Below are 15,168 nucleotides of genomic sequence, written 5' to 3' on the forward strand. Positions count from 1 at the left end.
AGGTTTTCACTGCGTGATTATAGAGGTAAAGACAGAGAGCGGGGCAGGTTTTTCACTGTGCTTGTCTTTTCAGATTGCTGGTGTCTGTTATTCACACTGATTGAAAGCAGTCAGGAAATGTCACATTGTTTCTGACTGCTGCCGCTCCCACATCAATTCACAGACACACAAACACACACACCCCTTGTCGTCGTACAGTAATGAGATTCAGATCAGGCCAGTCAGTCTCTCCGCTCGCTTGGCGTATGGATTTCTCCGTAATGATATTCTGAAGCAGATTGAGTTTGCTTTTCTCTGAAGAGAGAGTATCGCCCACTCTTTTTAAATGTATTCGTCAGGGGAGTCAGAATGTGCAGCGACACAGTGTAACAGCTGATTTGTCCCTCTGTGATGTCCCCTGTCGGCTCTGCTGTCAGTGATTCACAGCAGGTGCTCAGGGATACAGAGTGTTGTTTCAGACAGTGGACACTTTAAGTCGGAGGAGGGGCTCATTGGAATGGCTGGAATGAAATACATGTAATGGTGATACATTACCATTCACTACTTCTAGGATGTCTATTTAGGCTACATCTTGAAGTAGACATTGAGGGATATAGGATGTGTATTTGGAGTAGACGTTCAGGCATATGTATATTTAGGGTGAACTGAGGGATATAGGATTTTGATTTGGTCTTCGCCCCTGTGCCTTTACACGCCGTAATTTGTGTACAACAAAAAAAAACTATTATGCATTCCTGCGTCTGTCTCCCGAATCTCTTCATACCAATGTGACAGAATAATGGACCATTAAGGGAGACAGCAGGAATGGCCGGTCCTATGACGCTGCGACTGGTCCATCCGCTGCCGCTGCAACTGGGCCATCTGACGCCACTGCTACTGATCCGTCCGCCGCCGCCACAACTTCCGGGTCCAACTTCGGCAGCTGCATCGGGTCCTGATCAACCCGCACTGCGTTCCTGTGATCTTCCTCGAGGCCCGGAGTCGTTGCGCTGCTGTGCATCGGGGGGGGGGACTGTCACGGATCCCTCCGGAACTTTCATTACGGACACCTGTTCCCTATTCCCACTGATTAGTACTTGTATAAGTGTGCCCTTTGGTTTCCATTGGGCTGTCCATTATTGTTACTATGTCCGTTAGTGCGTGTGAGTACCTGTGCTGTGTGTTTTGGCTTTCGTGCCATTGTGGATTACGCAGATGATTATGGGTCTCGTCCCGTGTGTTAATCATTGTGCACGTGTGTTATTTATTTGAGGTACTCCTCGCTCTTTTGTTTGGGTTTCAACCCTGTGTTTTTGTATAGTGTTTGTTTTGTCTTCGCCCCTGTGCCTTTATATGGCACGCCGTAATTTGGGTCAAATAAAAAAAACTATTATGCATTCCTGCGCCTGTCTCCCGAATATCTTCATACCAACGTGACACATGGTAGAGGCTGAGGAATCTGGAATGCTCATTTACGTTTCTATGGTGATGGTTTATGGTAGATACTGAGGGATATAGGATATCTGTTTAGGTAGGATGTTGTTTCAGGGTAGACGTTGAGGTGTATAAGATGTCTGTTTAGGGTAGACGTTGAGGTACTGTATATGGGATGTCTTTTTAGAGCATGGATATTCTATATTATTTTAGGGTGGATATGTAAGATGTTGTTCTTAGTAAGGACAATAAAGCTGCAAACACAATACACAGTTGAATGATGGTTTAGTGAATGAGTTTTGTCGGTGATTCTCGACTGAGCGGAATTGATGCTTTCATACACGGACTTTGAGTCCATGATCATTCTGGGTTACTTTTGTGATTGGCAGAGAGTTTGTGTGCGTCCCAAATTGCACCATATTCCCTATGTAGTGCACTACTTTTGATGAGAGCCTTATGGGTCCTGGTCTAAAGTAGTGCACCCAATAGGGAATAGGGTGCTTTTTGGGATGTGGCCCTTCTGTTCATTTAGAGTTAATGTTGACTTTATGTAACGGACTCAGTCAAGAATCCACTGACATTTCCTCACCAGCCTACTCTAAACCCTCACTGGCAGTACAGCAAAACCTATTGAGCCCCGAGCAGACAAAAATCAGAACAGTTCCTCCTCAGATCAGAGCACACAGTTATCAGGCCCGTTTTAGACTCTGTCAAACACTGAGTATAACAATCTCAGTTATTGGTCTAATGGTTAGGGTTAGAGTTCATTAGGTTTGGTCTCAAAGTTACTTGGGAGGTGTGTGTGTGTGTGTGTGTGTGTGTGTGTGTGTGTGTGTGTGTGTGTGTGTGTGTGTGTGTGTGTGTGTGTGTGTGTGTGTGTGTGTGTGTGTGTGTGTGTGTGTGTGTGTGTGTGTGTGTGTGTGTGCGTGCCAGTCTGTGGTAAAGAGAAGGGAGGGTGGGGGGCAGTAATGTATAGTTCACCAAGCACCTTTTCTCAGCCTATCAGGGTGCACGTGTGTGTTGAAAGCTCTCCTGTCACGCTGCTCTGAGCATGAATGGGAGGTTTCCATCACACAGGGCCATGGGGCTTTAACTCTAAAAGACCAGACATCAAACTCGTTTAGTGATGATGGCTAGATGTGTCCCATCATCAATATCAATGTGTGAATGAATTATGAGCCTGCGTGGGATACAGCGTTGTGAGACGAGTGGCCTTCAGCACCTGATCCCACCTTGAGGGCCGTACACTACCTAGTTATAATGCTGTATGTTTCTAGGAGGGGAATAGACTGCCACTGGCTGCTGCTTCCCTTTGTGAATCTGTTGGTTAGTGTTAGTTAGTTAGTTAATAACTGATTTTTATAGCTATTTCTTGTTGTCTATGACCCTCGTTTCATTATCCTAATACACACACTGTAGCACTTTGGGATTGTTTTTAGATGAAAAGCTCATTACAAATGCAGAGCTCTATTCAGTCTGTATGGACGAAGCGTTCCAGGATGCGTGATAGAAATGTAAAGGTAATTCCCCATTGAGCCGACATATGCAGCGTTTAATACAGTCTCTGTTAACGCGAGAGCATTGCCTTCCAATTTCAATCCTGCTGTAACACTTAGTTTTTTACAATCACGTTGGCACTAATTTCGGAACCTTGATGTCATTTTTCAAAACTCTAGACACAAAACTCACAAAACTAAAATCACCTGTTCAAAATGACACAATTTAACATCAAAGTATTACCATTTCAAAATGCAATTCACACATTACATCTGAGATGACTGTCTATTCATTTCATTACAATGATCTAACTATCAATTGATACAACTGCTCAAAATGATAAGTAACTGTTGCATTACTCTTAATGCATAGTTTTATGGAAAATGACAAACAATATTCCATGTTTAGATCATGGAAGTTTCGAGGTAACGAGATCCATTTCCATCAATTACCGTGGAATATGAACCAATTAGACTACATTATCTATGCCTGTAATATTTCATCATCATTCTTTATCAGACACTGTTTCTATGGTCCCATGTACCACTTTTCCAGACCATGTTTTCAGATTTGACATTACTGTACACTCGGACACTTTATTAGGTACACCTTTCTAGTACTGGGTAGGACCCCCTTTTGCCTCCACAACAGCCTGAATTATTCATGGTGTTGTACGTTAAGAGATGCCATTCTTCACACCACTGTTTTAAACAGCTGTTATTTGAGCATTTGTTGCCTTTCTGTTAGCTTGAATGAGTCTGGACATTCTCCTCTGACCTCTCTCATTAACAAGATGTTTTTGCCCACAGAAATGTCGCTCACTGAATGTGTTTTGTTTATCGCACCATTCTCTGTAAACTCTAGAGACTGTAGTGCGTAAAAATCCCAGGAGGACAGCTGTTTCTGAGATACTGGAATCACCATGTGTGGCATCAACAATCATACCACAGTCAAAGTTGCTTAGATTACTCATCTTGCCTGTTCTAATGTTTGGTTGAACAACATCTAAAGCTCTCTACTCTATATACTCTATATATTGAGTTGCAGGCAGCCACATGATTCGCTGTTCGAATGTAACCTTCCTTGATGAGCTAAATCAGGTCTGTAGACCTGATGGCATGACCTATGACCGTTTTGAGTTTTGAAAAATGACCACAAGGTTCTGAAATTATTGTCAAAGTGATTGTAAAAAACTGTAACTTCAGTGATACAGATTGAATAGAGCCTTAACTGTAGAGAGATGGAGAATGAGAAGGGAACCAATCTCTTCATTATTTTCTCCTGCAGGATAATTTCCCAGCTGGTAACCCAGAGCGTCTCCAGGACCTGAAGTCTACTGTGGACCTTCTCACCAGCATCACCTTCTTCAGGATGAAGGTATGTGTGTGTGTGTGTGTGTGTGTGTGTGTGTGTGTGTGTGTGTGTGTGTGTGTGTGTGTGTGTGTGTGTGTGTGTGTGTGTGTGTGTGTGTGTGTGTGTGTGTGTGTGTGTATGTGTGTGTGTGTGTGTGCGCGTGTGTGTGTGTGTGTGTGTGTGTGTGTGTGTGTGTGTGTGTGTGTGTGTGTGTGTGTGTGTGTGTGTGAGAGACACTCACAGTTTATTGTAGTAGAAGCATGCCTATCAATTAAGTAGCGTATTGGTACATTTACTGCTTAGCTTTACAGTGATAGTCAATACTGATTATGGTTATAAACAGGCCTCCCACACAACACACACGCGCACATATATATATATATATACGTATATATACGTATGTATGTATATGTGTATGTATGTACAGTGGGGCAAAAAAGTATTTAGTCAGCCACCAATTGTGCAAGTTCTCCCACTTAAAAAGATGAGAGAGGCCTGTAATTTTCATCATCGGTACACTTCAACTATGACAGACAAAATGAGAGAAGAAAATACAGAAAATCACATTGTAGGATTTTTAATGAATTTATTTGCAAATGATGGTGGAAAATAAGTATTTGGTCAATAACAAAAGTTTATCTCAATACTTTGTTATATACCCTTTGTTGGCAATGACAGAGGTCAAATGTTTTCTGTAAGTCTTCACAAGGTTTTCACACACTGTTGCTGGTATTTTGGCCCATTCCTCCATGCAGATCTCCTCTAGAGCAGTGATGTTTTGGGGCTGTTGCTGGGCAACACGGACTTTCAACTCCCTCCAAATATTTTCTATGGGGTTGAGATCTGGAGACTGGCTAGGCCACTCCAGGACCTTGAAATGCTTCTTACAAAGCCACTCCTTCATTGCCCGGGCGGTGTGTTTGGGATCATTGTCATGCTGAAAGACCCAGCCACGTTTCATCTTCAATGCCCTTGCTGATGGAAGGAGGTTTTCACTCAAAATCTCACGATACATGGCCCCATTCAGTCATCCTGGTCCCTTTGCAGAAAAACAGCCTCAAAGCATGATGTTTCCACCCCCATGCTTCACAGTAGGTATGGTGTTCTTTGGATGCAACTCAGCATTCTTTGTCCTCCAAACACGACGAGTTGAGTTTTTACCAAAAAGTTATATTTTGGTTTCATCTGACCATAGGACATTCTCCCAATCTTCGTCTGGATCATCCAAATGCTCTCTAGCAAACTTCAGACGGGCCTGGACATGTACTGGCTTAAGCAGGGGGCACGTCTGGCACTGCAGGATTTGAGTCCCTGGCGGCGTAGTGTGTTACTGATGGTAGGCTTTGTTACTTTGGTCCCAGCTCTCTGCAGGTCATTCACTAGGTCACCCCGTGTGGTTCTGTGATTTTTGCTCACCGTTCTTGTGAGATGAGGGGTGAGATCTTGCGTGGAGCCCCAGATCGAGGGAGAATATCAGTGGTCTTGTATGTCTTCCATTTCCTAATAATTGGTCCGACAGTTGATATCTTCAAACCAAGCTGCTTACCTATTGCAGATTCAGTCTTCCCAGCCTTGTGCAGGTCTACAGTTTTGTTTCTGGTGTCCTTTGACGGCTCTTTGGTCTTGGCCATAGTGGAGTTTGGAGTGTGACTGTTTGAGGTTGTGGACAGGTGTCTTTTATACTGATAACAAGTTCAAACAGGTGCCATTAAAACAGGTAACGAGTGGAGGACAGAGGAGCCTCTTAAAGAAGAAGTTACAGGTCTGTGAGAGCCAGAAATCGTGCTTGTTTGTAGGTGACCAAATACTTATTTTCCACCATAATTTGCAAATAAATTCATAAAAAATCCTACAATGTGATTTTCTGTGATTTTTCTCATTTTGTCTGTCATAGTTGAAGTGTACCTATGATGAAAATTACATGCCTCTCTCATATTTTTAAGTGGGAGAACAGCACAATTGGTGGCTGACTAAATACTTTTTGGCCCCACTGTATGTATGTATGTATGTATGTATGTATGTATGTATGTATGTATGTATGTATGTATGTATGTATGTATGTATGTATACATACAGTTGAAGTCAGAAGTTTACATACACTTAGGTTGGAGTCATTAAAACTCATTTTTCAACCACTCCACAAATGTCTTGTTAACAAACTATAGTTTTGGCAAGTCGGTTAGGACATCTACTTTGTGCATGACACAATTAATTTTCCCAACAATTGTAATTCACTGTATCACAATTCCAGTGGGTCAGAAGTTTACATACATTAAGTTGACTGCCTTTAAACAGCTTGGAAAATTCCAGAAAATTATGTCATGGCTTTAGAAGCTTCTGATAATAATTTTAGTCAATTGGAGGTGTACCTGTGGATGTATTTCAAGGCCTACCTTCAAACTCAGTGCCTCTTTGCTTGACATCATGGGAAAATCAAAATAAATCAACCAAGACCTCAGAAAATAATGTGTAGACCTCCTCATCATTGGGAGCAATTTCCAAACGCCTGAAAGTACCATGTTCAACTGTACAAACAATAGTATGCAAGTATAAACACCATGGGACCATGTTCATCTGTACAAACAATAGTACACAAGTATAAACACCATGGGACCACGCAGCCGTCATACTGCTCAGGAAGGAGACATGTTCTGTCTCTTAGAGATGAAAGTACTTTGGTGTGAAAAGTGCAAATCAATCCAAGAACAACAGCTTAGGACCTTGTGAAGATGCTGGAGGGAACAGGTACAAAAGTATGTCCACAGTAAAACGAGTCCTATATCGACATAACCTGAAAGGCCGCTCAGCAAGGAAGAAGCCACTGCTCAAAAAATGCCATAAAAGCCACTATGGTTTGCAATTGCACATGGGGACAAAGATCATACTTTTTGGTCGAATGTCCCCTGGTCTGATGAAACAAAAATAGAACTTTGGCCATAATGACCATTGTTATGTTTGGAGGAAAAAGGGGGATGCTTGCAAGCCGAAGAACACCATCCCAACCTCGAAGCACGGGGTTGGCAGCATCATGTTGTGGGGTTGCTTTGCTGCAGGAGGGACTGGTGCACTTCACAAAATAGATGGCATCATGAGGAGGGGAAAATTATGTGGATATATTGAAGCAACATCTCAAGACATCAGTTAAAGCTTGGTTGCTATATGGGTCTTCCAAATGGACAATGACCCCAAGCATACTTCCAAAGTTGGCTTCAGGACAACAAGGTCAAGGTAATGGAGTGGCCATCACAAAGCCCTGACCTCAATCCCATAGAAAATTTGTGGGCAGACCTGAAAAAGAGTGTACGAGCAAGGAGGCCTACAAACCTGACTCATTTACACCAGCTCTGTCAGGAGGAATGGGCCAAAATTCACACAGGCTACCTGAAACGTTTGACCAAGTAAAACAATTTTAAGGCAATGCTGCCAAATACTAATTGAGTGTTTTTAAACTTCTGACCAACTGGGAATGTGATGAAAGAAATAAAAGCTGAAATAAATAATTCTCTCTACTATTATTCTGATATTTCACATTCTTAAAATAAAGTGGTGACCCTAACTGACCTAAGATAGGGAATTTTTATTAGGATTAAATGTCAGGAATTGTGCAAAACTGAGTTGAAATGTATTTGGCTGAGGTGTATGTAAACTTTTGACTTCAACTGTATACACACACACACACACACACATACACACACACACACACACACACACATATATATATACAGTATATATATACATATACAGTGCCTTGCGAAAGTATTCGGCCCCCTTGAACTTTGCGACCTTTTGCCACATTTCAGGCTTCAAACATAAAGATATAAAACTATATTTTTGTGTGAAGAATCAACAACAAGTGGGACACAATCATGAAGTGGAACGACATTTATTGGATATTTCAAACTTTTTTAACAAATCAAAAACTGAAAAATTGGGCGTGCAAAATTATTCAGCCCCTTTACTTTCAGTGCAGCAAACTCTCTCCAGAAGTTCAGTGAGGATCTCTGAATGATCCAATGTTGACCTAAATGACTAATGATGATAAATACAATCCACCTGTGTGTAATCAAGTCTCCGTATAAATGCACCTGCATTGTGATAGTCTCAGAGGTCCGTTAAAAGCGCAGAGAGCATCATGAAGAACAAGGAACACACCAGGCAGGTCCGAGATACTGTTGTGAAGAAGTTTAAAGCTGGATTTGGATACAAAAAGATTTCCCAAGCTTTAAACATCCCAAGGAGCACTGTGCAAGCGATAATATTGAAATGGAAGGAGTATCAGACCACTGCAAATCTACCAAGACCTGGCCGTCCCTCTAAACTTTCAGCTCATACAAGGAGAAGACTGATCAGAGATGCAGCCAAGAGGCCTATGATCACTCTGGATGAACTGCAGAGATCTACAGCTGAGGTGGGAGACTCTTTCCATAGGACAACAATCAGTCGTATATTTCACAAATCTGGCCTTTATGGAAGAGTGGCAAGAAGAAAGCCATTTCTTAAAGATATCCATAAAAAGTGTCGTTTAAAGTTTGCCACAAGCCACCTGGGAGACACACCAAACATGTGGAAGAAGGTGCTCTGGTCAGATGAAACCAAAATTGAACTTTTTGGCAACAATGCAAAACGTTATGTTTGGCATAAAAGCAACACAGCTCATCACCCTGAACACAACATCCCCACTGTCAAACATGGTGGTGGCAGCATCATGGTTTGGGCCTGCTTTTCTTCAGCAGGGACAGGGAAGATGGTTCAAATTGATGGGAAGATGGATGGAGCCAAATACAGGACCATTCTGGAAGAAAACCTGATGGAGTCTGCAAAAGACCTGAGACTGGGACGGAGATTTGTCTTCCAACAAGACAATGATCCAAAACATAAAGCAAAATCTGATCCAAAACATAAAGCAAAATCTACAAACATATCCAGGTGTTAGAATGGCCAAGTCAAAGTCCAGACCTGAATCCAATCGAGAATCTGTGGAAAGAACTGAAAACTGCTGTTCACAAATGCTCTCCATCCAACCTCACTGAGCTCGAGCTGTTTTGCAAGGAGGAATGGGAAAACATTTCAGTCTCTCGATGTGCAAAACTGATAGAGACATGCCCCAAGCGACTTACAGCTGTAATCGCAGCAAAAGGTGGCGCTACAAAGTATTAACTTAAGGGGGCTGAATAATTTTGCACGCCCAATCTTTCAGTTTTTGATTTGTTAAAAAAGTTTGAAATATCCAATAAATGTCGTTCCACTTCATGATTGTGTCCCACTTGTTGTTGATTCTTCACAAAAAAATACAGTTTTATATCTTTATGTTTGAAGCCTGAAATGTGGCAAAAGGTCGCAAAGTTCAAGGGGGCCGAATACTTTCGCAAGGCACTGTATATGTATACACACACTCACCCTCACACACTAAGCAGAAACACTGATTATTCTATTCTTTCTGTAGATCCATCTGAGCAGGAAGCAGCAGCAAATATGCTATAAGATATGTCTGTCTGAGTCATATAGACTGACTTATGTTCCTCCATACTAGTGACAATTATCCATACTGATTCCTGATGTTACACACTCTGTTGATTCTCTAAGTGACACGTGTGTGTGTGTGTGTGTGTGTGTGTGTGTGTGAGTGAGAGAAGCATTTTAACCACCCTCTCTCCCAGTGCAATCCCCACCCTGTAATCCTCTCCCCCAGTTCCCAGCCTACACGCTGATTTATCTAGGTTTAAAAACAGCCCATTGCTGTGCTTCATACACACAGGCACAAACACATGCATGCACCCCCACACACACACACACAAAAACCGGTCAACACACACACAAACACACACACAAAGACACCGGTGGACTCCCACTCCCACTCAGGAAGGCTGTGTTGTGGTGTGGGGCGGATGTACACAGAATGGAGCGGCCAGGCGTAACTAAGATGTCAGCTGAAGGGGAGATGACGTGGGGGGAGGAATGAGAATTGTCACTTTCTGTTACAGACGCTTTCACTCCCACTTCCAGCCACCCTGCACATTAAGGGAAAGGGAAAGGGGATACCTAGTCAATTGCACAACTGAATGCATTCAGCCGAAGTGTGTAACCCAACCCCTCTGAATCACACACACACGCACACAAGTTCTCCTGAACACACAGACAGTATACAGTAGGTTTCACAGAATCACGGATAGAGGTCTATGTATTCCTTATTATTCACCATTCTAAAGGTACAACTTTAAAGTGTGTGTGTGTGTGTGTGTGTGTGTGTGTGTGTGTGTGTGTGTGTGTGTGTGTGTGTGTGTGTGTGTGTGTGTGTGTGTGTGTGTGTGTGTGTGTGTGTGTGTGTGTGTGTGTGTGTGTGTGTGGGTGTGTGTGTGTATGTGTGTGTGTGTGTGTGTGTGTGTTTTGACTTTGTTCCTATCTGTATTACAGGTACAGGAGCTACAGAGTCCTCCCAGAGCCAGTATGGTGGTGAAGGACTGTGTCAGAGCCTGTCTGGACTCAACATACAAATACATCTTTGACAACTGTCATGAACTCTACAACCAGCTACTAGACCAGGTAAAACAGACACTATATCACCCTATATTAATCCCTATATCACCCTATATTAAACCCTATATCCCCTATATTAAACCCTATATCAGCCCTATATTAAACCCTTTACCACGCCTATTTTAATCCCTATATCACCCTATATTAAACCCTACATCAGTCCTATATTAAATCCTATTACACCCCTATGTTAATCACTATATCACCCTATATTAAACCCTTTATCACTCCTATATTAAACCCTACATCAGTCCTATATTAAACCCTATATCAGACCTACAGTGGGGAGAACAAGTGTTTGATACACTGCCGATTTTGCAGGTTTTCCTACTTACAAAGCATGTAGAGGTTTGTATTTTTTTTTATCATAGGTACAATTCAACTGTGAGAGACGGAATCTAAAACAGAAATCCATAAAATCTCATTGTATGATTTTTAAGTCATTAATTTGCATTTTTCGCATGACATAAGTATTTGATCATCAACACGGCAGGACCTGGTCAATGACCTGAAGAGAGCTGGGACCACAGTCTCAAAGAAAACCATTAGTAACACACTACGCCGTCATGGATTAAAATCCTTCAGCGCACGCAAGGTCCCCCTGCTCAAGCCAGCACATGTCCAGGCCCGTCTGAAGTTTGCCAATAACCATCTGGATGATCAAGAGGAGGAATGGGACAAGGTCATGTGGTCTGATGAGACAAAAATAGAGCTTTTTGGTCTAAACTCCACTCGCCGTGTTTGGAGGAAGAAGGATGAGTACAACCCCAAGAACACCATCCCAACCGTGAAGCATGGAGGTGGAAACATCATTCTTTGGGGATGCTTTTCTGCACCGCATTAAGAGGAGGATGGATGGGGCCATGTATCGCGAGATCTTGGCCAACAACCTCCTTCCCTCAGTAAGAGCATTGAAGATGGGTCGTGGCTGGGTCTTCCAGCATGACAACGACAACGACCCAAAACACACAGCCAGGGCAACTAAGGAGTGACTCCGTAAGAAGCAGCTCAAGGTCCTGGAGTGGCCTCGCCAGTCTCCAGACCTGAACCCAGTAGAAAATCTTTGGAGGGAGCTGAAAGTCCGTATTGCCCAGCGACAGCCCTGAAACCTGAAGGATCTGGAGAAGGTCTGTATGGAGGAGTGGGCCAAAATCCCTGCTGCAGTGTGTGCAAACCTGGTCAAGAACTACAGGAAACGTATGATCTCTGTAATTGCAAACAAAGGTTTCTGTACCAAATATTAAGTTCTGCTTTTCTGATGTATCAAATACTTATGTCATGCAATAAAATGCAAATGAATTACTTAAAATGTGATTTTCTGGATTTTTTTTGTAGATTCCGTCTCTCACAGTTGAAGTGTACCTATGATAAAAATGACAGACCTCTACATGCTTTTTAAGTAGGAAAACCTGCAAAATCGGCAGTGTATCAAATACTTGTTCTCCCCACTGTATATTAAACTCTTTATCACTCCTATATTACATCCTATATCACTTCCATATTAAAATCTATATCACTCCTATATCACCCCTATATTAAATGCTTTATCACCCCTATATTAAACACTTTATCACCCCTATATTAAACACTTTATCACCCCTATATTAAACCCTATATCAGACCTATATTAAAACCTATATCAGTCCTATGTTAAATCATATATCAGTACCATGTTAAATCCTATATCTGTGCTATATATGCTGAGTGTACAAAGCATTAGGAACACCTTCTTAGTATTGAGTTGCACCACCCCCTTTTGCCCTCAGAACAGCCTCAATTCTTTGGTGCATGGACTCTACAAAGTGTCGAAAGTGTTCCACAGTGGTGCTGGCCTATGTTGAATCCAATGTTTCCCACATTCGTGTCAAGTTGGCCGGATGGGTGGTGGACCATTCTTGATAGACATGGGAAACTGTTGAGCATGAAAAAAAAACTGCAGCATTGCAGTTCTTGACACAAACCTGTGCACCTGGCACCTACTACCATTCAATGTATTTTTAATAAATTGTATTTACAATGATGGCCTACCCTGGCCAAACCCGGACGACGCTGGGCCAATGGTGTGCTGCCCTATGGGACACACAATCACGCCTGTATGTGATGCAGCCTGGTTCAAAGGCACTTCAATCTTTTGTCTTGCCCATTCACCCTCTGAATGGCACACAGACACAATACATGTCTCAATTGTCTCAAGGCTTAAAAATCCTAATTTAATCTGTCTCCTCCCCTTCATCTACACTGATCAAAGTGGATTTAACAGGTGAAATCAATAAGGGATCATAGCTTTCACCTGGATTCACCTGGTCAGTCTATGTCATCGAAGGAACAGGTATTCCTAATGTTTTGTACACTCAGTCCTATATTAATTTTATATCATTCCTATATCGGCCCTCTGTCAGTCCTAAGGTGCACTACAGGAGTTAGTGTGTTCTGTCTAACAGAGAGATAATGTCCTTCAGGTCTGTAACAGTCATGTATCTGTTCTGTAAAAGGCAAGTTCTGCAACAGTGAGGTAATGTCCTGCTGGTCTATAACAAGGAGTTTATAACTGTAGAAGTTGAATAATAATCTTCCTTTGTAGAAACAGCCTGAGGGTTTTTTAGCAATTACCCAGCAGAGAGATAGATACAGCCACTAATTACAACTCAGTCTAACACACTCACAAACGAGTCACACACTCCATCAACACACACACACACTTATAGACCAGAAACCTACTCCATCAACACACACACACACACACACACACACACACACACACACACACACACACACACACACACACACACACACACACACACACACACACTTATAGACCAGACACCTACTCCATGAACACACACACAGGCACACACACACACACACACACACACACACACTTACAGACAGGACACACTCTCCATCAACACACTAGTCACCACAACATCAACACACACACATGTTCTCTCCTGGAGCTAACCTCAGGGTGGTAGATGACTATATCATAATATTACAGCCTGCCTTTGTGCCACTGTGGATATTTCCCATAAAAGACGAACATTGTGTTGTCTTGCCTGCCCTCGTTCTCTCACTGGAAATACCACCGTCCAACCAGAGGCTGATTATGTAACAAAGCACTCTGCATGGGAGGGAGAGATAAATGGAAGGAGGGAGTGGGGAAGGGAGGGAGAGAAGGCATGGAGGGATCAGGGAGAGGAAGGAGGGAGAGCTTAAACATTCCCGTAAAGCCTGGCAGAGATGGAGGGATTTAAAAAGAGAGCAGTGAAGGAAGGAAGCCGAGCAGGTGAAGAAAGAGAGAGTCATCTAGGTCTAAATTCTCTCCATTGGAATTCAGTCACTGTGGAGGAAGGAGGAGAGATGCCCAGTACTGCATATCTCTGTACATGACCACACACACACACACACACACACACACAGCTCTCTAAAATGATATGCATTTTTTCTCTCTCACACACACTCACTCACTCACACACACACAATCACTCACTCACACACACACACAATCACTCACTCACTCAAACATAAACACACACACACACACACACACACACACACACACACACACACACACACACACACACACACACACACACACATACATATATACACACACATTATGGCCAATTGATAGCAGTACAGACCAGGCTGTGTAGTGTGTATTATTAGGGTTTATTAACTGTTGAACTGAAGTGTATGTTCAGCACTGTGAGGACACCACATTAGCATGGATGTGTTTCTCTGTCTGCCTGTCTGTTACAACACACCATGAGTCTCATGTATAGTCATACTACACACACACACACTGATAGTCTTATCACATGTGTAGCTGATCGGATGTGTTTCTCTGTCTGCCTGTCTGTTACAACACACCTTGAGTCTCATGTATAGTCATACCACACACACACACACACTGATAGTCTTATCACATGTGTAGCTGATCGGATGCGCTAAGGCCAAATCAAGGGGTTACTGGTTAAAATTCCTCTTGGCTCCAGTTTAATTTAATTTATACACTTAAATATAATCAGTGATCTAGTCAGAGGGTTACTGGTTAGAATCCCATCTAGCAGGTCTCCCGAGTGGTGCAGCGGTCTTAGGCACTGCAATGCAGTGCTTGAAGTGTCACTACAGACCCGGGTTTGATCCCAGGCTGTGTCACAACCAGCCATGACCGGGTGTCCCATTGGGAGGTGCACAATTGGCCCAGTGTAGTCTGGGTTATGGGAGGCTTGGCTGGGGGGGTGCTTTACTTAGCTTATTGTGGATTGGCGGGACATGGTTTGGATGGACGCATGACTCGACCTTCGCCTCTCCCGAGTCCATTGGGGAATTGCAGCAATGAGACAAGATCGGAAAAAAAAGGGTAAAATC

General features: G+C 42.7%; 1 protein-coding gene across 1 annotated transcript in view; it reads left to right on the forward strand.

Moving 5' to 3' along the window:
• The window catches only part of LOC109881087 (protein unc-13 homolog C), a 222,597-nt gene that overhangs the window by 88,562 nt on the left and 118,867 nt on the right, over positions 1 to 15,168 (forward strand). The window contains exons 16-17 of the mRNA XM_031829463.1: positions 4,198 to 4,287; positions 10,675 to 10,803. Of these exons, the coding sequence (XP_031685323.1) occupies positions 4,198 to 4,287; positions 10,675 to 10,803 (219 nt within the window). The remainder of the gene's footprint in view (positions 1 to 4,197; positions 4,288 to 10,674; positions 10,804 to 15,168) is intronic.

The sequence above is a fragment of the Oncorhynchus kisutch genome, linkage group LG8, assembly GCF_002021735.2.
Source record: "Oncorhynchus kisutch isolate 150728-3 linkage group LG8, Okis_V2, whole genome shotgun sequence".
Classification (NCBI taxonomy): Eukaryota; Metazoa; Chordata; class Actinopteri; order Salmoniformes; family Salmonidae; genus Oncorhynchus; species Oncorhynchus kisutch.